The sequence below is a fragment of the Fundulus heteroclitus genome, chromosome 8, assembly GCF_011125445.2.
Source record: "Fundulus heteroclitus isolate FHET01 chromosome 8, MU-UCD_Fhet_4.1, whole genome shotgun sequence".
Lineage (NCBI taxonomy): Eukaryota > Metazoa > Chordata > Actinopteri > Cyprinodontiformes > Fundulidae > Fundulus > Fundulus heteroclitus.
Genome location: NC_046368.1, coordinates 31,328,479 through 31,352,963, shown reverse-complemented (window position 1 = coordinate 31,352,963; position 24,485 = coordinate 31,328,479). Strand labels below are relative to the sequence as shown.

General features: G+C 41.3%; 1 protein-coding gene across 5 annotated transcripts in view; it reads right to left on the bottom strand.

Moving 5' to 3' along the window:
- Positions 1 to 24,485, bottom strand: part of LOC105916877 (seizure 6-like protein) — a 145,886-nt gene that overhangs the window by 35,844 nt on the left and 85,557 nt on the right. For all 5 annotated transcript variants that reach the window (XM_036140573.1, XM_036140570.1, XM_036140572.1 and 2 more), the window contains exons 4-10: positions 23,575 to 23,770; positions 19,001 to 19,186; positions 18,707 to 18,878; positions 17,821 to 17,987; positions 17,265 to 17,459; positions 15,173 to 15,311; positions 10,097 to 10,293 (exon numbers count right to left, since the gene is read on the bottom strand). In XM_036140573.1, coding sequence (XP_035996466.1) covers positions 10,097 to 10,293; positions 15,173 to 15,311; positions 17,265 to 17,459; positions 17,821 to 17,987; positions 18,707 to 18,878; positions 19,001 to 19,186; positions 23,575 to 23,770 — 1,252 coding nt within the window. The remainder of the gene's footprint in view (positions 1 to 10,096; positions 10,294 to 15,172; positions 15,312 to 17,264; positions 17,460 to 17,820; positions 17,988 to 18,706; positions 18,879 to 19,000; positions 19,187 to 23,574; positions 23,771 to 24,485) is intronic.

Genomic DNA, 24,485 nt, shown 5'->3' with positions numbered 1-24,485 from the left:
TATTTCCATAAGGGTTTTATACTCAGATGTGTCATTAATGTTTGTGTTGTCCGGTCTGCTCATTATGACCAAATAGAGCTTAAAAGTCTTTTTAAATTAGCACAGAATGTCCGCTAGCATAGCGCTATTAGCCTCTAGGATCACTTACTGCTAATACCCTAGTAAACGTAACTACGGTTTGTTTTAAACATAATGCTTGTTCTTGCTCATGCACTGCAGCATCATTCGATAGAACTATGAGTGTTATTACAGCATTAACAGGGAAGATTAATGTAGATGTAATGGTGTTTGTGTAGTGTTAGGATTAAATTTAAGCTAATTTAAACAATGGCCACAGGAAGTGCCCTGGCATGTCATTTCCCGTTGATCGTCTGATTACAGCGTCCTCTAGCTTCCTAAATTACCAGTTCAAGTCTTAATTATTTCCCGGAGAAATAATTACATTAATAGAAATCAAATGTCCTATAGGTTATTGATTTTTACTGAGCAAATCATTCTTTAAAATGTTATTCCCTCAAATATTGTTTTGTTTAACTCAAGATTTGCATTGTGAATGGGTTGAAACACATATCAAATGTTGTTCAAAAATAGTTAAGCTAATTTGATCTTATTCTTTAAGATGAACTTTGGTTCTCTGACCTGGATCTGCAGGGTACCAGGATTCACTGAATCATTCTGATGATGGTTTTTGCCTATTTTGTCTTTTCTCTGTGTGTACATCGTTTTTAAGCTTCTTTTTATCTCAATTTTCCTTAGTAGTTTAGTTAACAGAGCTCTCAATTCTCCCGCAACGACCATGTGACATATGCATTTCCCTGACATGATTCTAACTGCCAATTTTTATTTCAAACATCAGAACAATTTAGGGCAGGGCTCAAGGGGTCCTTGAGGCCTGCTTTCTTTGCATTATTCATAGAACCACTCACACAGATAGTAAAGGAAGATCACAAAATAAAAGGAATCTCTATTAAAGATATTCAATATAAGAAATGTCAATACACTGAGGATATTTTGCCTACTTCTCCCAACCAAGTTTTATCTCGCCTAAATGCAGTCTAATAATTATATTGGTGGGGGAACCTTTGGATTTCTCCTGTGGGGCCTTGTAGCTGATGTGGGAATGTGCCTGGGTCTTGGGGGCTCTGGGGTGCCCCTGGGGTTGGGCCTCGGGGGTTACCGCCGGTGGCTGTATTTTCTTGGGGAGTGTGTGCCGGCGGACATGGGTTACTGGCCTGGTAGTGGGTCTGGGATTGGCTCGGTGGCTCGGGGTTCCTGAGTGTACCATCCTTGGCCAGGGTCCTGGCAGGGATTTGGGGGCTTGCATTATGGACTGTAAGTCACTGGGTTTTTGGGCCATTGTTTGTTTGGATGAATGGCCCTACCTGTGGGAGAGGGCACCATTGGGTGGCTCTGTGTCCAGCTCCCAGTCTCTGTTCTGGTGCCTGACAATTCTCAATGCTGATTCTGTCTGGAGGTCAAGGGGTATGTATGGTTTAGGCTGACTGGAGTTGTTTTAAGGGAGATGGTCATGGTTGCTGGTGGGTTCTGGCCCTGGCTGTGTGGGTTCTCCTACAGCACTGCAGGGCCTACTCACAGTCTCACAGAGTCATTTACTCACCTGTTAGTAATCACACTAACTTATGATTTATCTTGTGACTTATCTAACTCAGTTTAGATTTTCAATACCTGTTTAAGTCTGTTGTGCAATTATACACTGTTTAAAGTTATTTAATGTTTATTAAATAACCCTCTGTCTGTTAAGTATTGTATGGTGATGATCAGCTCTTAAGCTGATATCAAGGCAATGGTTGAAAGGGATGAATTCGAGCACTAGCGATCTTTTAACAGCAAAACCTGCACACACAGAATAAAGGAGTGACAACTTCTTTAAGTTCAAGAATTTAATAACAGAAATAAAATGGACATCCAGAGAACATCACTATGTAACTTAATGCTGTTTATCTGAATTAACTCAATATTTCGATTAACAAATCCTCTTTACTAGGCCAGTGAAACTTAACTAAACTACTAAGCAAAATGAAGATAAAAGAAGCTAAGCTAAGGAACTATTTACATACAAAAAATAAACAAAAGACAAAACAAGGTGGTTGATCATAATCAGAATAATTCAGTGAATTTCCTTGTTCACTACAGATCTGATTCCAAAAAGCATGGAATGGAGTTAAAAACATTTGGTATGTGTTTCAATCCATTCACAATGCAAAGCCTGTGTTAAACAAAACATTATTTGATAAAAAAATATTTTGTTTAAGTTAAAGAACCAAAGTTCACCTTAAAGAATGTGAATTGTGGTTAAATTAGCTTAACTAATTCAGAACAACATTTGACATGTGTTTCAACCCATTCACAATGCAAATCCTTAGTTAACCAGAACATTATTTTCAGTAAATAATATTCTAAAGACTGATTTGTTCAGTAAAATCGTTTAAACCTTATGATCGCTTGCCTTTGTTTATGCGATTCTACCTCCGGGCGCTAAAGTCGCTGTAGCGATCGGTCGCTAACCTGGTTAAAGTCTAAAGTTATCGAAATTGCCTTTAAAACCGGCATTAATATTCCATATTAATGCGGGAATAATGCTCATTGCACCACCAAAGGATGGCCGAGCAGAACGATTAAGTTTTATGCTTTAAAACAAGCTCCTTTTGAAATGTCTGGGACCATCCGAGAAGGCAGTACTGGAAAGCAGGAAAGATGTCGGTTTATTCTTGGCAGGCTAGTGTTTAGCTCTGCAGCACCATGTGGTCGGGCAGCCTGGGGTCCTGCGGCCTAGCAGAACCACGCATGTGTGGTCGGGACCGAAGGCCTGGTCTCTGCCACGTTCTCCGGTTTGGACGCAGCCCGATTTAAGCAGGTTCTCCTCACATTCGAAAGCAAGCCCAAATGTGTCGGCTTTTTAGCTCCAACTGGGGTTCGCTTCCCTGTAAAGGCTGAGGAGAAATACAACAAAGCTGTTTTGGCATACAGGATTCTTCCTTCTGCATCTGATTATGAGGTTAAGACAGCAGACTTAACTCTGATTTGCCCAGACATGTTCTCCGGGCGACGAGAAGTTCCTCCCAGGTGTTAGATGTGCGTCGGTCAGGCCCGGCCAGGGCCTCCTTTGTCTCTGCAGTAAGGAAGGTCCAGGCAGGTGAGTTCAACAGAATGGCTGTTATGAGGAGCATGTGGCTTTCGGGTCTTCAGTCACATGGCTGCTGAGGAAGGAAACCCCCCTCCCCTTGGGAGCCCCAGAGGAGTGCTGGTCATCTGAGGGTTTGGAGGAGTGTGAGGAGAAAAGACTTTTTGTCTGTGGGGGGAAAACATTTATAGCAAGAGGGAACCCCTGCTGAGAGAATGAGGGGCCGTCCCCACTGGCTCTCTCTCCTCTGTGGCTGTGTCATCAGAATTCAATCTGACCTCAACCATTTTAATGATCATGGCGGTAATATCACAACAAGTCTGAGGAAAGGTTTAGAGAACATTCAGAAGAGGCCTTTGGACTGGAGATTCTAAAGCCAGAAAACAGGCCTAACCGTAAAACAGAACAGTACCTACATTTGGGATTGCTGTTTAATCTTTCAGAACCAACTTGGCTTATTTTCTCTGTTTTTAATTTCCATTGGCTCTTAGCCCACTTTCAGCAGGAGGAATTGTCACCCTTGGTTTCATCAGACAAAGGTCACAAGCTTTGGGTCGTGACCGAAAGAACGAGATCCCGGATACAAGAAATTAGTTTTCTCCGTAGTGTGTCTGGGCTCTCCCTTAGAGATAGGGTGAGGAGCTCAGTCATCCGGGGAGGACTCAGAGTAGAGCCGCTGCTCCTCCACGTCGAGAGGAGCCAGTTGAGGTGGCTCGGGCATCTGGTAAGGATACCTCCTGGACGCCTCCCCTGGTGAGGTTTTTCGGGCACGTCCCACCGGGAGGAGGCACAGAGGGAGACCCAGGACACGCTGGAGGGATTATGTCTCTCGGCTGGCCTGGGAACGCCTTGGGATTCCCCCGGAGGAGCTTGCCCAAGTGGCTGGGGAGAGGGACATCTGGGCCTCCCTACTGAAGCTTCTACCCCTGCAACCCGACCCCGGTTAAGTGGAAGACAATGGAGGGATGGATGGGTTTCATTAGCTTATCTGTCTGCCTAGGGGATTCATTCTGAGATGGGGGGGCTTGTGTTTCTGTTTTTTTTTCTTTTTTTCTTTCTTAACTGAATTAGAATCATACAAGGAATCAGTTGTGCTGGATGAGGTAGATTCTGGTCTCCACAGTAGTTGTATAAAAGCAAGATACAACCAAGCTAATAATAAGAAGGTTACAATGAAATAAAAAAATAAAAAATTGCAAGGTAACTTCATCCAAATTATGTATGTAAGTATGTATCTCAAAGTTGTCTTTGGACCTAGGCTCTGAATACATGACAACAATGCACTGAAAACATGACTTTTGTTCAGTTTCTGTTAAGATGTTTACACAGCAGCATTCGATCAGCTGTTCTGCTACTCTGCTGATGCTAACAGCGGCAGGAGCAACAGATACCAACCAACCTGTGAAAAACACTGAAAGCTCAGCAGAAGGTGGGGCTTAGACTGAGCTCTGAACACAGTGCAGTGAACAGATCACTCACAGCCCATTCAGCATGCACTTTGTTTTCAGGCAAAACTGAATTGTTTCACAGAAATGTAATTTATTTAGCTCCTATGCAAATTCACTTACTGACTACCAAAACAAAAGTTGGGTCTTGCTATCCTCTACATAAGCCAATGCTGCTGGCGGGACTGAATCACTTCAGTTGTCCCTCATGTAACTTCTTATATCCTGGCTGGGTTACAAACTTACAGCTAGTTATGGTGGCTCTATATCAGGTGTTGGTGCAATCGTTGTTGCTGTACATCCATGATAGGTATTGCCGTTAAAATGGGTCGTTCTATGTTTTCAGCTAGAATGTTGGACATGTCGAGAGAAAACGTATTGATGATAGAAGAAGTTACATGAATGACTCCTGCAGCAATTCTGTTTTGCCAGTAGCAGGAGTTGATATAGAGGTTTGCAAGACACAGCTTTTGTTTTGGTGGTCTACTTCCGCTTGTAAGCAGATGAATTTGGATATTAGCTAAATATTTAGCTAATATGACAAGCTATACATGTAGCTCCAAGCTAAATATTTAGGTCAGAGGTAAATATTGAACTGAGGAGACACACACAGCTGTTTCATCCCGTGGGATACCCACATGGCACGTGTTTCGATTTCTCGCTGGACCGAGAACTTCCATATCAAATTCATCCCTGCTTGCCTATGCAGGAGGTCGACTTTAAAAGTACTTTGAATTCACTTTGATCAGAGAGACTGAGAGCCGCTTATCTCCCAGTGATCATCAGACTCCGCTTTTGTTTGGCCGAACAAAGCGTCTTAATGCCCAGAGACCGAAGGAATTCCCTCCCGTTCCTTGCTGCTTGACGGACCGGTACCGCCTGAAGCTGCTGAAACCACAGATCCGCAGACCCGAAACCAGGACACCCGCTGAGGGAACGTCAGAGTAAAGAAAGGATTTCTTTTTTATTTCTCTTTTCACCCATGAGGTGATATTTTGTGCCTGGGCAGAACCTATTAGGAATTAGTTTAATGCTTAATTACTCCGACACAGAGTTGTTTAATTGTGCTGGATATTTCTGATATTGTGCATGTAATAACTTATTCTGCTGTGTTTGGTTGGTTACACCCTGATCCCACCGAGGGTCAATCTTCCTTTTCCATTCTTCTCTTCTTATCTCTCCATCTTTTCTTTCTTTGTCTAAAAGTTCGTGTCAGGATTCTGCAGGCCGTGCTGTCTTGCACGGCTGTGCTCTGCCAATTTTCATTCCACAGGTGGCTTGAGTTGACTAGTGGGCGTGGCCCGCACCTACAGCTCGTTGTGGCAATCCAGGCTGGAGCTTAAAGGGAGCACTCATACAGCTGAAGGACACCAGAGTTTTAAACCATGATGGTACGCCTAGTGGCCACTGTCCCACGACAGTTCCTCGTCCCTGAGAGTTTGACGTCTCAGAATCCTCGTTCTAACTTTGTCTCCTGTCTCTCCTAGTTTGCTTCGTTTTGGATTACTCACCCGTTGTGACTTTGTGCGCTAAGGACTGGTTCCTGAATCCCTGCTGCTCAGATTCTGCTCTGGCGTTCCCCTCGAGCCCTCTTGGTATTGCCAAGCCGGACAAGAGACCCTGTTCCCTGGATTCACTCTGGTTCCTTCAGCTGCTCCTTTAAACTGTCTCCGCTGTGGTGCTGCTCAGGCTCCGTGCCTTCGTTCCACCTGCCGGTCTATCTGTTGCTTAGCCGCCATCGCCATTGACAGGCAGAGTGCTGCAGAATCCGTCCTTCCACTCATCCTCTCCGGATAGGTTTATCTTTCCTGGCGGTAAGCGAGCGATAGCAGCATCTCATTTTAATCCATTTTGACTTGTTTATTTTCATTTATTTTCTTTTGCATGTTTATTTTTAGTAGCGAGTAGTGTTTCCTAGTTTATTGAATTAGAATAATTACTGTAACAGGGAGTTGTTTTGGTTTAATAAATAATAACGAGTGGAATAGTAATTGTTTGTGTTTCTCAAAATAAAGCAACAATGAATAAATGGTATAGTTATCATTATATGAATGCATCAAATTTAACATTCTAGATATTTTTTTTATTTTTGTCCTTGTGAAAATACATTTTTATTTTTATTTTGTGGCACTGGTGGCCTTTATTTGAAAGAAGGCTGACAAGAAAGAGTTGAGAATGAGAGAGGTAAGACATGCGACACAGGTCCATGGGCCAGGACTCGAATGGCAACATAAAAGATTGAGGCCTCTGTACCTGGGTTGTGTGCACTACCTCTGCGCCTGCGACAATACATTTTTTAAACAGACTGCAAGCCTATTTTGACTGTTTTCTTGTCTGCCTGGTAATAATTTACACTGATACCAAATGTAGTACACCTTAAGACTACAATGTAGACATTATAGTTAGTCATTGCAACAACAACAGAACAAAGAAACATTTCCAACGGGGAATATATTTCCTTAGGTTCTAAAGGTGCTCTTGAAAAACCTCTGCAACATCTGTTATTCATTAAAACCTCCAGGGGTGTAGTGGTTTAATGATAGAAGGGTGAAGCATTGGAATGAATATTAGCCTTCAGCTGTAGATGTACAAATCTCTTCATCATTTGCCTCAACATGCGAATTAGACCAGCAAACTTTGAAAATAAACTAAAATGTGATCTATATTGAAAGGATAGGTCCTATGGTAAAATAATTGTGTCAACTACAAAGCTTGCTTTCCTTCTAAGATAGCCACTTAAAAAAGGGAAGCACTCCTTGCACAGCACACAGAGCTTCATCATTAATCTACAAAGAAAATATTTTATCTGCAAGATGAGGGGATCTTTTTTATTTGGATTAAGTTTTCTTTTTGTAAACTTTTTCAAATCAATCACATCTGATTAAATTAAAAACTCATGATTTTTTAAGTTGCTCTTGTATGTTTAGTAATTTGTAAGGTGGGTCTTGTGCTCCGTAAGTAAGAAAGATTACAATATCACGTTTGTTATACTGTACATATTATGCATAATATTTCCATTTACATTGACAATATCGAGACTTTGTCAAGGTTAAATCTAATTATCTTGCTATTCCCTTCGTACATCTAATGATTGAACTGCTGGCTTACAGGATTGCATAACTCTGTACAATCTAACAGGGCCGCAGGGATTTGTAAATTGAAGCTCCAGGATCAATTTATCACTTTCTATTGACTTGGTCCTTCTCCGCTATGCAGTCTGAACATTTGTTCTGTGTTATTTATTATCAGCACAGGCACATATACTCCCACTTATATTCAAAGAGAGTAGCCTCATGTTGTGTCTACATAATTTACTACTCTGAGAAATGCATGGGTGTTTGTGCTGTTGAGAGGGTGACAAGTAAATTGGACCGCATGTGTCTCAGTGCGAACCTAAATTGGTGTCAGGTGTTGGATCTGGGATGCACTGCAGATGACGCCGTGTAAAAGAGCGGAGGAAGCTACAGCCTCTGACACCCCACACTTGTATGTGAGTGCCATTGTGCGATCGGGGAAACAAATAGGATGTGATTGAATAAGGGCAGAGGGAAAGTGGAAGAAAAGCCAAATGAGAACGTTGGGGGACAAAAGAGTCGACAGCTAGAGGGAAAAATGGCAAAATTGAAATGAATTGAAAACTAAATGAAATAAAGTCTTTCCAAATATAGCTGAATGATAATTCTGATGCTTTTCTGCACTTTTTTATTTTTTTATAAATAACTTAAAAAAGAAAGTGTCTAGGTGGCACTCAAGTTTTATTTATTCTCCTGAATAAACAAACTAATAATCATATTTGTAGAAACAAAAAAAGTTGTCTCCTGACAACAGTTTTTATAATAAAGATGTAACAATACCATAGAGAATCTTGTGCATTCCAATTCACTTAAATCACCAGTACCCTTAACTTGGTGAAATTAGAAATAAATGAGGTAGGTTTTCAACCTGAGCACAACTCATTATTGTGAAATTTAACAATGTTAAATTCAGAAATTAATGACAGCTGTGCGAATAGAGAACATTTGGAAAAATGTGCTAACTTATACCTAAACGAGAAACAATATTTCACCCAAAGTGGAATAGCTTGAATGTTGCTAAATGAAGAATGGCTCCAAAAGTATTCACACCCACAAAAAGCATGTCACTAAAAACAATAAAATTGTTCAGGGGAATAACGAAGAAAATGGCAGCAGTAACCTGGTTGCATACACTTATACTTTGTTGAAGGCCTTTATAATCTGCATCTGGTCAGTTATAACTCCCTCAATCCAGTTTAAGTTTATTGATCCGGGGACATGATGAACACGTGCAGGTCCTCTTAAAGTGACCTCAGATAGAGTCCAAAGCTTGTAAAACAAAAAACAACCCAAAAAGACAAAACAAGGGCTCAGGCGGGCGACCCAGAGGCAGGCCTCGGTGTGGCAGGATGTCTGGCGGGCGACCCGGAGGACAACCCCGGCCCAGAAGCCTCTTGACGACGGTGCAGGGCTCTTGACGGTGGGCGTCAACAATGCAGATGAGCACCCCTGACGCACACCCTGCAACGGGCCTGGAGCTTGGCGTCAGACAGAACCTTGAGCTTGGCCTCAGACTTACCCAGAAACTTAGAGGCCATGAAATTCAGAAGCAGCCCCTGCAGCATTTCTGCTAACAACAGCCTACATAGCAACTCAGGAAGTTGACTGTCGAGTAGCTGGTGTGGGTGAACAAACTCCTGAAGTAACCTAGGGACCTTATAATAATCATGGGGCCCAGGGTGCTTAGCATCTCGACGGGGCCCTGGGTGCTTGGTGGCTCGACGAGGCCCTGGGTGCTTGGTGGCTCGACGAGGCCCTGGGTGCTTGGTGGCTCGATGAAGCCCTGGAGCACAGACCAAAGGCAGATCCACCTGGACCCCCTCCGCGCAGGACTCTGGGGCGTGGACCGAGGGGGATCCACCCAGACCCCCTCTTCGCAGGACTCTGGAGTGCGGACGGTAGGTGGATCCACCTGGACCACCTCCGCGCAAGACTCCAGGGAGCGGACCGAGGGGGATCCACCCAGACCCCCTCTTCGCAGGACTCTGGAGTGCGGACGGTAGGTGGATCCACCTGGACCACATCCGCGCAAGACTCCAGGGAGCGGACCGAGGGGGATCCACCTGGACCCCCTCCTCACAGGACTCCGGGGCTGCCTCCAAGTCCAGACACACTTCTCTGACTAATACAAAAAAACTAATGACCCAAAACTACAGACCTGGTCAACTTTAATAACATTCAACAGCATTTCTTTTCTTTTTAAAAGTTGATAGTGACAGGTTTTGTGCAGTGGAGTTCAATAAATAGAGAGGAAAGACAAAAAGATGTGCTAGTTTTGAAATAAACATGGAACTGTAATGATATTATAGGGGCTTAATACATTTTATTTGATATACATTTTTAAAGGTATTTTTTCACAAGATCTGGGGATTTTCAACAAACATTTGGAGCATTCAACCCGGAAAGTACAGGTCTAATGACTTTTATGCTCTCACCCATGTAATTGATGATGAAACCTTCCCCCTTTCCAAAGACAAGCCCTGCAGGGTCAGAGTGAAAGGTGACGGTCAGGTCTGGTGTGCTGGAGGAGAGTTTGAAGGGACTACTGCCTCCAACATAACGCCCCAGAATCCGAGTCGTGACCTCATCACCATCAGTGAAGGTCAACATGTCGCTGTCGCTGATGTTTAGCCTGCGGATGGCAAAAGTAAGTGGAAAAAGAGACACCAAGTGTGAGAAAAACAGCATAGCTGGTTATGATGACTTGGAGAGCAGATGTTGACAGCTGAATACACAAGGAAACAGAAACACTAAAGAGCTAAAAGCAGAATGTTACCACTGGTGAAATGTTAAACAGTCCAGAAACAAGAGTTTAGAGCTTCTGACATGTTTCACAATCCCCAGAAGGGATTTGACGTTGTTAGAAATTTGTGATATTTCAAACTGACAGTTTCCTGAGCTCTCCACCTAAAAACCAAGATAAGCTGTGATTTTAAAAGTGCTCAAGCTTTCCAGAACAACAGACGTGTTTGCTTTAATGGCCTACAAAAAACCTTTCTTAAATGATCCTTTTCCTATCATTAGTTCAAAGTAAGGAAGGAACTTCTTTTCCTTGAGGTGCCTTGTTGTGCTCACAGTACCTCTGACTCGGACTGCTTGTGTGGATGGCATACCTCACTATCTACTAATGCCACAATATGTAATAATATATTAAAATCGGGCTTCAGAATGTAGTAACACATAATTGAAACCGCATTATGTAATAATTGACGCAAAATGTAATAAAATCCTTGACCTCATTTTGTTATACGTTCTACCGCATTATGTAATAACATTATTATATTTTTTGTAGATTATTACAAAATGCGGATGTAGTTTTATATTTTTTTAAACGGATAATGTAATAGTGTGGTGGATTATGTATTAAACAATCAGAAACCAGCATTTGTGTTCATCCTAATAAATACACTTGTAATACTGATCATGTCCCTACACATTAAAAGATCTTTGATCTTAACTTTTTGTTATTTGCCTATATTCAGATGTATTGCCCTGATCCCTGTTACTTACAGAACTTATTCTAATTTATGGGCTACACCCAGAATCTTTCTGAAAGTCCACTTTACTGAAGCGTGAATTGTAGGTGAGGTTGTGGCTCAGGTCTCAGGTCTTCATTAAAGAAGCACTCCCTGCTGTTCAACAGTCTTATTGACCCTGTGTAGCATACCTATGCGTCTGATTTGACTCAGATAATTAACACGTCCTTTCTGTGAGGAGTTTTTCCCCCCAGTCCCTAAAAACAGCAGTTACCAAACCACTGTTGAAAAAGAACAATTTGGACAAACTACTTCTGCAGAACTACAGGCTCATCTCAAACCTCCCTTTTATCGGTAAGATTATTGAAAAAGCTGTGATATAACAATTAAACACCTTCTTAACTATGACCAGCTGCTTTCATGTTTTCCAGTCAGGTTTCCGTGCTCACCACAGTACAGAGACCACCCTTATCAAGGTGTTTAATGACATCCATATAAATACAGATTATGGAAGAATCACAGTGCTGGTATTATTGGACCTCAGTGCAGCATTTTATACTGTCAATCACTCCATTCTGTTTGAGCGCCCGAAAAACTGGTCGGCCTCTCTGGTACAGAACTCGACTGGTTTAAGTCCTACTTAAAGGACAGGGACTTTTTTCTGTTTAATAGGTAACTTTACATCAGAGATGACAAAAAGCACACATGGGGTTCCCCAAGGGTCCATCCTCGGTCCCCTCCTTTTCAATATCTACATGCTCCCTCTTGCTCAGATAATAAAAAACAACATCAGCTACCATAACTATGCAGACGACACACAGCTCTACACCACCATGTCACCAGGTGAGAACAAACCCATTCAAGCACTGAGTAAATACTTAGAAGAAATCAATGCATGGATGTGCCAAAACTTTCTCCAATTGATTAAAAACAAAACTGAAGTAATAATATTTGGATCAGTGGGGGAGCGATCAAGAGTTAGAGCATAGCTTCAGTTGCTTCAGCTACAAACCACTGGTCTGGCCTGAAATCTGGGTGTAGTGATGGACTCAGACCTGAACCTCTAAAAGCATCTAAAGACAATTACAAGGTCGGCTTTCTATCACCTGAAGAACATTTCCAGGATCTGGAAAAACTAATCCAAGCGTTTAATTTTAGTCAAATTGATCACTGCAACGGTGTTTTTACAGCTCTACAAAAAAAGTCGATCAGACAGCTGCAGCTGATCCAGAACGCTGCTGCTCGTGTCTTCACTAAGACTAAGAAAGTAGAGCACATCACCCCAGTTCTAAAGTCTTTCACTGGCTCCCTGTATCTCAGAGAATAGACTTTAAAATCCTTCTGTCAGTCTATAAATCCCTGAATGGTTTAGCACCTAAATACATCACAGACTTGTTATCAGTGTATCAACCCTCCAGACCACTAAGGTCTTCTGGCTCCAGCCTACTCTGCATACCTAGAACCAGAACCAAACACAGAGAAGCAGCATTTAGTTCCTATGCTCCACTTATCTGGAACAAACTTCCAGAAAACTGAAAAAGTGCTGAAAGCCTGAGTTCTTTTAAATCAAGATTAAAAACACATTTGTTTAGCATTGCCTTTGACTGTTCTAGTTAAACTGTTAACTGAAACATCATTAAACATCATTAAAGTTTGTAATACAATTGTTTTTAATTGTTGCTTTTAGTTTCCATTTTCCCATGTTTTATTTTGTTTAAATGTTTCTACATTTTATTCCAACTTGCATTTACTCTTTTTATTTTCCTATGTTTTAATCATGTAAAGCACTTTGCGTTGTTTTTCTACTAGAAATGTGCTATACAGATACATTTGCCTTGCCTTGCCTATGTCCTTAACAATTTCATGTCTTTACCGTCGAAGTGGATACATTTGCACTACTACGATTTTAATATAGTTTAATGTGTTTTTAATACAGTACGTTACAGTAGAATATCATGGATTAATTGTTGAAAATACTAACTTGAAAGCCATGAAACAATTTTTCTAATGTTATGATTAGCAAAAGACTACAATTGAATCTAACTGTAACACATTTTTCCTTCCTCATACCACATATGTCTTTCTTTTCTCTGTAATATATTGTTATTGACAGGAAAACTCAAGCTGAAGCAAACTCTCTGTCTATCAATAGCTACTGGTGAAAGAGTAACATGTTTAAAGGTGTGACGTTTAGTGTAAAAAAAAACAATTATTGATCCAGAGTTGGACTACATCTGTCAGCTCTCACAGTGACACTTAATACATTTTAAAATGAAGTTGAAAACGCTCTTAGAGAAAGGATACTGTTAATAATATGATTTCCAAAATAAAGTGCTACTTCTGCATTTTGTTAAAATCTGCGCAAAAAAAATGAATAATGTTATTAGATAATGTGGCAGAACATATTTCCAAATGTGTTCAAGGATTATATTACATTTTGCATCGATTATTACATAATGCGGTATCAATGATGTTTTATTACTGTTTGAAGCCCAATTTTATTACATTATTACATATTGTGGCGTTATTACATAATGCAGTGTTGCAAGCGTTTGTCAAAAATGAAGGGGTTCCAGCAGTGAAAATAAAACAAAATAAACACTGTAATGGAAAGTCAAGTCAATGCAACTACCATTTCTAACTAATGTACAGTAACTTCAAGTATTATAGAGAAAACAGAACTAATTGTCTGTAACTAATGTTAAAAGAATTTTACCATCCCAGACATTCATCCTCACTTTCTTTTGAAGCAGAGCACAGACACACCGTTCAGCATGTCTGTTACTTTTATGCATGCAATGGGTTAATAAGATACAATTATCGGGCGCTTTGGACTGTTTTATATTTTATCTCAGAACATAAATGTTGTAAAACTTTCCCACTTTACCAGATGAAATCCCTAAATGATGACTTTGATGAGAGCCGCCTGTGGAGGTGTGAGCTTCATCTCTATCATTTATTATTTACATCAAGGCTAGATAGTTTTATTGATGCATTTGCGGATTAACACTGTAAAATATCATGATAGACAAGAATCAGTTTCTGCTGTTATAAAACTTAAAGGGTAATATCAAAGCTATAGTTAGCAATCCTGTTCAGAAACACTTTGGGTGAAATAGTCCATCCATCCTGAAAGTAGTCAATACATTATGTATTTAGACAAAGGAGGTTCAAAATTTGATCTCTCTGAGAGCTACAGGCCTGCAAAAACCAATCCCTGCCATTGGTCAGCAAAAAAATTGGTCAGCAAAAAACACTGGAATGGCAGCAAAAGTTGTCAACTCTACCTTTAACTGTAGTGGAATTAAAACCAAGAGGTTGCTAAAACACAAGATGCTCAAAAGCCCCACATCACAAAACTTAATGTTTAAGGTCCATCCAAAAAGTACTACTTGCTTATTTCTGCTCTGAAACTGTGATTTGGCCCTTGTTCCAGTGGTGGAAAAAGGAGGGAGAAAATATTGCAAAAAACAACAGTGTCACCGAAAGCATTCCTACAGTTTGAATGAAATCTCCTAACATGTAGGATTTCACAATTGCTCGAGTCTAGACTCAATTTGATCATCTGCAATTTAAAATCTATAACATAAAACATTAATTGCCCACGTTTCTTTCAATCCCAGTTTGAGGTTTTCAAAACATTTATTCTATTTGTGAAAACACAAAAAAGGGAATATTTTCAATGTTTGTACTGGTAATAAGGCCACCTTAGAAGACAGGCAGAAATTATAGGAATATATCAATGGGTCAAACCTGAGCAAGCATATCCAACAGGAAACCTATGAGGCGGTAACAGAGAGACAACTCAAGAATTAAAATCCAGGAGTCAAACAGGATGTGATGCGTGAAGCAGGCCAGGTCACACAGATAGCAACCAGGTAGTACTTCAAGAGACACTTTGATAAGAAATATCGTGTAATAGGTCATTACACTGCTACTGACGATTTTCTAAACTAATATACTGACACATTAGCCTAGTGGGGATATTGACCTTCTGTGAAACAAGACAATGAAACCTGTGAGTGTTGTCCTTACAGCTGAACATCAAGCAGCACTCGTTTGTCTTCGCCAACGTGTATCCTCCAGCTGCAGTCCTCTCCTTCTCCATACCACTCAGGCCAGTTTGGGGACAGGATCACTCCTCCTGGACCGGTCAGGTCCCCGCCACACTGGGCTACAGTGGGATGGATAAAATGGTAAATGGTAAATGGCTTATACTTGTATAGCACTTTTTGAAGTCTGATGACGCCAAAGCACTTCATACTACAGCAAGTCATTCACACCCTGACAGTGGTGAATTATGTTTGGACCCACAGCTGTAGATCCACAGAAGCAGGCCACGACCAGCAGGCAATGTGGGTAAAGTGTCTTGCTCAAGGACACAGCGACTGAGACGGTCAGAGAGGAGCATCAACCCGGCAACCCGCCAGTTACAAGACAACCTCCCTGACTCTTGTGCCACTGTCGCCCTCACAAGATAACAATTCAGTGATTAAGCTAAAACAGGAAGTTGCTGAAATAATACAGACAGGAGTGGTATGAACCTGTTTATGAAACAGCATGTATTACAACAAGGCAGAACTTTCTGTTGAGTTGATGAGAGGAATTAGTGCCACTATAAATAGACTCAGAGCCGTGTCATTTTGGAGAAACAGAAGTTCGGACTTCAGAATTGAGCTAACAGCAGTCAGGCGGGAATGAATTTCTGCTTTGGCATAAAGTACCAGCATTAACAAATATTCTAGCAGTTCAGATAAAAACACTTTTATAAACCTTTACTGTTGCCACATCTGCATCAGAAAAATGCACATTCAACTTTTTGTTTTTATCATAGTTGCACTGTAGTTTGTTAAAAGTAATGTTTGCATGGGGTGAAACGTGTTGTAAAATGGAAAGTGTTGAGCATAAGCCTGTATAGTGACCCAGAATTAATCATTGTTAAAAACAAAAGACAAAAGTCTAGTGATTCAAGCAAACATTAACTCCTCTATGCCAGAGACTGCACTTCAGTCTCACTTCAAATTCACGTCCTCCAACAAAGCCCTTTCATCCTCATCTTTCATCAGCTCCAACACCAGTAATTGTTGGCGGTGTTCCTGCCATCCATTAAAACCTAAAACCAACCTTTTATTTAGAATCTGCTTTTGGGTTGCTGTAATCCAAGTAGTTGAGTGCCCACATTTCTCACCCCTCCGTTATATGGCATTCCATGGACACTTTGCCTGCTAGCATCTTACATCCAGCTGTTATGTGTTGGACTGTCTTGCCTTGCAAGGAACCATGTGACGGACTTACTGGAGCAGTATTTATTGGTGTTGTGCCGATGCAATTTTTTGGCACCGATACAGATACCTGGCTGTATAGTATTGGCCGATACCGATACCATCTGTTTGAAATTGATGTGTGTGTGTATATATGAAGAACTGCATACTACTTAGGGTAGTAGAACTTTTTATTGCCTACCTGGAATGGGTGACAACAGTTGAATAAACTTTTGGCTCTCAAAGGCCAAAATAGTGCAACATTTGTGAAATTATAACATGTATAATATTAGTGCAACAGTAAGACAAGAAAAATTACATTAATAATTGAATAATCTCTTTTCAACCCTGAGTTTTGGCTCTCAAATGCCAAAATAGTGCAACTTTCATGAACTTATATAACATGTATAATACTAGTCGTGAGAGAGAAGGCTGCATTCAAGTGACATACAAACATCAAAATGGTATCGCTGCCCTATTTGTTGGTACTCGCCGATACCGATACCACCATTTTAGTGCTGGATCGGGGCCCCCGTCCCATACTGGTATCGGCATCGGTGCAACACTAGTATTTATGACTATCCATGCAACACTAGTATTTATGACTCATGAACTCTCTGAAGGTCTCATCCTTGATGTGGTGTCAATCAGGACAAACACAAGCAATGTTTCAATAACAAAAAAATACCCAAACTGATCTTTTTTTTTTTACCAACTCAGCTACTCATCAGGTGGAAGCACTTTAAAGAATCAACGAGTAACATATTAGATTAACTTTAGCCTAATCTAGGATAAAAACACGAAAACCTTCATCATGAAGGTTGCATGTTATCTCTTGCATCATGTTTATCCTGTCCTACTTTTACCTTTGCAGATAGGCTCAGTGTCGTTCCAGTACGGGTCTCTGGCACTTATGCACTCAATTACTGGAGGGCCTTGTTCTAAAGAATGACCCGGGTCACAAGTGAATTGAACGACTGCTCCGACGCCATACAAGGGGTCCGATGTTGTGAAGTTGCCATTCTGGAGGTATGGCTCATAGCAGTGGCCGCGCTCAAAAGCTGAAACAGCGAAAAGAAAGAAGGATGTGAGGAACATTGCTTCATGTTATTGTCTTTCACTTCAGTCTGTTTTTCTGATAAATCTTTCTTATGCTAAGTTGTTCGGCAGGATAGGTCTTAGTCATTTCATCTCCACTGATTGGATTGAAATAATAAAAGAAACTTTGTCACGCTTTGGCAACATCAAACTGCCACAAAACAAACATTATCTCCTTTTGTGCTGAGAGGCAGCTCCTTTATGACAGTCCATCAGAAATCAGCTTAGCAGTACGTGACATCAAAACAACTCCAGCAGTGGTCCCATTTGTGCATGTAATGTTTTTTTTTTTTTGTCTTGTACCTTTAATCTATACTCCTTTACCTTCATAGCGGATGTTAAACCCTGTCTCATGGTTGGGCTGATCCGTGATGAACTGGACCCTTACAGCTGGGCCTTCACTGATTACCCCCTCAAAGGGGATCTGTCCGCCTCGCCCTGAATCGAACAGCACCACAGAGCCGGCATCCAGGCCACTCCACAACACGAGCCTGCAGGGATACGAACAGAATAGTTCAGTAGAAAATTGTAAACTAATCCATTAAAAGAATTTGCATTTCAAAGTAGGAGGCTGTTAGGCTTCTGCTAAGCGGACCTAACAGTGTGCCACAGTAAAGGCAACAGAAAGCAGATATTGTTTAAAAATGCATATTTTGCTACGTACGGGAGTAAAGGGTGTTTAAATTGAACCTGTTGTCCTGAGAAGACCAGGGACAGGGGAGCTGATCAGCCGGATGCATCATGGAGTCCTGGGGAGTTTGGAAGATGATGGGTCTGTCTCCTTTGTCCATTGAGGACATGGAAGATGCAGACATAATTGGATTTATGATAACAGGATTTCTGCTTACTGGAGCTGGCGGTTACCTGGTATATCGATAGATTTGAAAGATCTCAGCTGAAGTTTTGCATTCAGTAGGGCTGCCAGGAGTGTGTGAGGGGGTAAATCGAGCTATGATCATCCAGACTCAGATGCTTTGTGAACAAAACCACAAGCTGGATGCAACACTTACACAGCATTGCATGCCGGCTGTGGTTTGAACTATATGGTGGAATAGAAGGACCTCAGGGAATTTCTAGCTTGATTTATGACTGAAGGTCCAACAAATTCATCTGTTTGGAACTTGCAATGAAGTCCATTAGACTAGAAAATATTAACTTGAGACTTGACTTGGACCTGGGAAAGTAACATGAGCGCATTGCATGCCCCTACCTGTCAGTTGGTCCTAGGGCCAGTCTCTCCAGGTGCAGATGCAGTCTTTGGTCCTTTGGTGCCTCCAGGGACCAGGAGCAGGAACGGTCCAAAGTGGCATTTTGCCCATGGTGGGAGGATGGGGACAGCACCCGCCCTACTGTTGCATTCTTTACTGTGCCTCCACAAAGAGCTGCAGGGAGGAGGGTATGCTTTACCCACAATAGAATCTGAAATCACTTTAGCAACATTTCAAATGGCAGAGTACCCAGAGACATGTTATTGTTGTGAACCAGCATCTAAATCCCTACTCACCCCTACAGATTGGCTCCTTGCCGCTCCAAACTGGCAGCGAGGCATTGATGCAGGTGAGCTGGGATTCCCCCCGCAGGTGATAACCCATGTGGCAGTGAAAGCGCGCCACGCCTCCAGGGAGCAGATCCAGCACTGACACCTCCCCAAAGTGAGGTCTCTTTGGCAGAGAACAACTCAGCCTGAAGACTACAACGAAAGAGATGCATTAAATGTTGACATTTGAACACATCTTGCTATCTTTTACTATTAGGACAGGCAAAGAAGGGAACATTTTGTTGGAGACTGTAAAAGTGCTGAAACCCTTAGCTCTGTTAAATCAAGGTTAAAGGCCTATTTGTTTAGAGTTGCCTTATTAATGTTAAAGTCTGTAGTCCAACTTGCCTTCTATGTTGACCTGCTGCAACTATATGACATCAGACAAGCAAACTTCCAGATGACCATTTAGGTTATATATACTGATGTCATACAATAAATACTGTATATTGGCACCTCTTTTGCATCTCCCCTCTCTGCAAGCAACGTGTATATTATTGCACTTTATCTTGTATAGAGTGTGTATTTACATAAATATTCTTTTAAAATATTTATTATTGTGAGCATTTTCTGTAAATAATATTGAAATTCCTCTGCACTATATAGTTGTAAATTTTTCCACTTTTTATTCATGATCCAATATTTTCCCTATTATTTTTATTCTTGATGAAATTGCAGTTCAAAAGCTGGAACTTTCAACCATCTGGCCGCTGAAGCTAATAAATTCCCCCCTATAGGGATGATAAGTTTATCTTATCTACATATTAATAATTGTATGATTTTTAAAGAGACATGAGCTCATGTCCTCCACTGTTTGGTGGTGGATCAGCCAATCAGCTCTCTCTGGTTCCACCATCATCCCTGCTTAAGACACTCTTAAGTTGTATGTTCACACCAAATGCAAACAAGGTATTTTTTTATTTTGCGTTGATTACATAATGTTGGTCATTTGACATTTCACCTCTTTCTTGCAAACTATTTGGACTGACAATGCAACGAATCTTCGTCCAGCTTGCTTCACCTTATCATCAAATAGGAGGAGCGTCTATCTGCTTGATGGTTCCTATTCTCTGTTCAACTTGAAGAGGCAGAAATGGGTTTTACTGAGTGAGTCAAGGTACTGTATTTAATGTTGGAAAGCTGAGCAATGGCGTCGGTTCCCCCTGGGTCCACCAGATCCTACAGGACGCACACAGTTCAGTGAGTGCCACCACATGTAGCTGTGTCTGGATGACAGTCGTTTACAGCAGTACTTCTGCTTTCCAGGACCCAGTGTGTGGACCTGGCCCTGTGTCAGGGGACAGACCTAGTTGTCTTCGGTCAGTAAATCCATCTTTGTGCGATAGAAATATAGCCTAATTGTCTCTCTCTCTCGCTCTCTCTCCACAGGTGATTGGCAGGGAGGCGTGGGCTTGCAGGAGATCCGCATTACACAGCGATGGTGGGGAGCATATAAGCAGAAGGCTGCCAGCACAACACTGCCAGAGTGTTAACCTTAAATGGTATGACTCAGTCGGCCTTCGTTTATACGACTCTTTCGATCCTTTGTCTAACTGCTTTCTCCTGTGCGTCAGGTTGCCTCGCTCCGGATCCGCTTCGCAGCACTCCCTCGCAGTGTTGTATAGTAATGAAGTAAAAATACTTCACTACTGTACTTAAGTATGTTTTGGAGTACTTTATACTTTTCTCAAGTATAAATTTTTTTGATTACTTTTAGTTTTACTTCACTATATTTCTGAACTTAATTGCATACTTTTACTCCAATACATTTTCAATGTTTGTTTTAGTTACTCGTTACAAAGAGAGAGAGATAGACTCACGCATGCAAGTGTTTTGACCCCACCTACTGATTGACTGCGACAAAGTCGGGACTTGCCTGGGCTTGTTCATCGCCACCAACAGGATAAGAAGCTGGTTCAGTAGTAAAGCAGGTTAAATTAACCTTGTGGTATAGGTAAAGCATTTAATAGCAGAGAGTCCTAATTTTCTTAACTAAATGATACCTGCAGCTGTATCTATTAGCAGGTTTACCACTTCCTGTAGGTTAACTAGACCTGGTTTATCACTTAACCATGTTCTTAGTATACACCCCCCGGGTCTAAATTTTGCCTGCACTTGGTTGTGTACAATTCAAAAATTAATAGCACTGACCTTACTTGAAGAAGGAAAACTGAAAGCTTACAAAAAGGTTGTATTTTCTGTCTAAACTTGGTCTAAAGTTCTCCTGCACTTGGTAGTTTATATTATTTTAAGGGAATTTGACTTTCAAAGTTTACCAACATCTAAAAAATGTCATTCAAACTGCATTTGCTTTGTTTTACTTTTTACTTATACTTTTTATTACATTACTTGAGTACATCTATTTTTACATTAATTTTCATACTTAAGTACAAGACATTTCAGATACTTTAAGACTTTTACTCAAGTAACATTTCAGTCAGTGACTTGGACTTTTAACAAAGTCATATTTTGGAGAGGTACTTATACTTTTACTTGACTCCGAGATTTCAGTACTTTATACAACACTGCTCCCTCGTCCCCAAGTAAGACTCAAGCCGCGTCCCGTCGAAAATTCCCTCAGTTCTCCAGCTGGCAGCCTGCCGGTCCCGCTTCCCAAGCCTCACCATCGGATCACTCTCCACCGCCCGGCCTCCCTGCCTCACAGCCACCTTCTCCGTCTCAGTCCCAACTAACCACCTCAGGCTGTCTGCCCTCCCTGCCCTCCTTCCCCCCCAACAGATTCTCTAACTTTCCCGCCGTAAGCTCCTCGTCTCGCAGATATCTAACCTCCGTGTTCTGATTGTTCAGATTGTTGAGCTCGAACGAATTTTTGCTTCACCCTATTCACAGCTTCTCTTCGTTCTTTTCTTTGCATCGTGAACCGTTAATTTGTATTGTAGACAGTTAATTTGCTCCTGAATGTGCCTTTACATAGAGATTACATGTAAATCCATCGTTCCCTGTTCGCATTCAGTGTGAACGCACTTTTACGCTCACTAAATGTCCTCCTCACTACCCCTATTATTTTTTCACTTTAGGAGCTCTCTTAAGAACTATGATGTGTAATATGAATAACTTTTATATTACCAACGTGACATTCTAAAGAAAAATCTGAATTCGAAAGATTCTAAGACTTTTCCTAAAATGACGTCACTAAGAATTACTTTTAGTCTAGTTTTTCAGATTCTTTGTTAATATGGGCCCAGGTCTTTTAGTACCAGAAACATATCAGAAATGAAAAAATGTACAGTCTTGTATCCATCTAACTTTAACTCCATTTTCAAGCTACCTTTTGTATTAAAAGTTTCGGTCTGGTTCTAGAACATACCACAGCAATAAAAAGGTCTTTTTACTGTTTGCTCTGAAAACTGTATGATTTAGGATGTTTTTAGACTGAAGTAGTGCTCTGGACACTCTAGATTTAATTATCCCCTGTTGTGCACTGTTTTTTTTAATATAATAATCATCCCTATCCTCCTCTGCATTTAATTCATCCATCAGGGAGCAGTGGGCTGCCCCTGTGCAGAGCCTGGGGAGCAGTGTGGGGCTAAGGGTCTTGCTCAGGGACCCTGAGTGGCAGTCTGTTGGAGTGGAACCGGGAAGCAAGGATCTGTTCATTGGACCACAAGCAAGTGCCCTGCTCTCTCACCTCCTGGCCACCACTCCCCTTAGAGACCATTCTAGGTCCTGTCTGATTCTTTATTACACCGTAGGTTTCTTTTGGGTTTGTCGTTAGAAAGCCATTAATCCCATCAATCCAAACATGCAGAAAATAATATGGGATGTACGTAAATAACTGACCGGCTCTGTATTTGGGCCACAGCTGAACCCTGACGATGGTATTTGATTCCACATAGCTTATTATGCTGCCTCCTCTCCTGGTGATTCATTGTACAACTTCTCTTCATGCTTTCAATACTCTTAGCAACAGTCATCAACAGCAGCATCACTTCCACAAAGAGTTCCCAAGCACCTTCAGGTACACTATGAACAGAATAACCGTAACAAGCTTTGCAGGCTTGATGGGATAATATTCCTCACCTGTTAATGTTGGCATTGTTGTTTTTTTCCGTATCATTTAATCACGCACAAATCTGTTGCTGCATGGAGGTTTTGATGTGAGTCAGCGCCATCATACAAGTGATGTAAAAGGATTAGATGGCTGTGATTAATGGCACAGGTGGATCTAGCACGCTGATGCCCTCTCCACTGCGCTCCTCATCACATGTGCAACCACCACCTCAGACACACACAAACCCAACAACACCGGTACTCTCACCACACATATTCTCAGCCTCCTAATGAGATGAGAGACAATTAATCGGAGCTGTAATCAGCTAATTCACATGACAGATTCAATCACCGTGCTGAGTGACTCAATGAGAAGGTATTTGATTATGCAATTAACACATACAGTTTAGAGAGCACAAACAGCCTCTTGGCTCCTTATGAAAGGGCTGTTGGATAATTCTATAACCGGTTTATATGAACACATGATTATGGTTCCTGTGGTTGTGTACCGATGTGGTGTGGTGACTCACTCTGATAGTGCAGCTGAAAGAGGCCCATGCTTCCCTCCAGCGCAGAGCGGTAGTAGACGGACAGAGAGTTGGTGGGACTGCGGATCACCTGACCTTCCACCAGCAGTGTGTGGTTGGCCAGAACCAGCATGGCACCGTGTTCATCTACACCTCTGATGGACAGCTGCTCGCTGTCTGACAGATTCACATTCTTCACCTGAACACACAGTCAGTTAATGGGAGGCAGTGAAAGGCCACAGCAATAAGAGACGACTGGAGCTGCCGTTACGACTCCATTTGATGAAAAGGCTTTAGTGGCGCTTTCTGCAACCAGAATAAACAACTGTCTCACGTTTGTTGCCAATGTTGCGTTCCCATCCTGAATAGTGAGTGTATACTGAGATCAATGATGTGACATTTAGTGTTTTATTGTGTTGTGACTTGGCACATCACTCTTCTGTCAAGGGCATCATCCTGTTTTATTCACTTTTTTATATTAAAAAGTCAACAAACAATTATCAGTCAGATATGCTCTCATTTTCACTTTCCATTTCAAGCATCTAACTGCCAAGAGTGAAGCATCTGCATCACATAGTATGAGATTAAGTGTTGTTATTATCATGTTATTTACGCAGTTACATTGTTACTGTAGCAGAGATGATTATATGCCGCTTGTGAGTTGTCGCTCAAAAACAAGGCCATTACGTCTTCTAATGGTATTACTGTGCATTAATGATTAAAATCTCTACTTAAGCTACCATAAGGCTTTTATTTGCACAGCAAATACAGTACAGTGTCTTGTAGTGGTGTAACGTTATGTCAAGCTCAAGAGGAGAAACAACAAACAATATTATACCACAGGAATGAGGCCAGATTTCAAATAAAAAAAAAATAAGATTCCCAATTTATGTTTTTGCATAAATAAAGGTTTG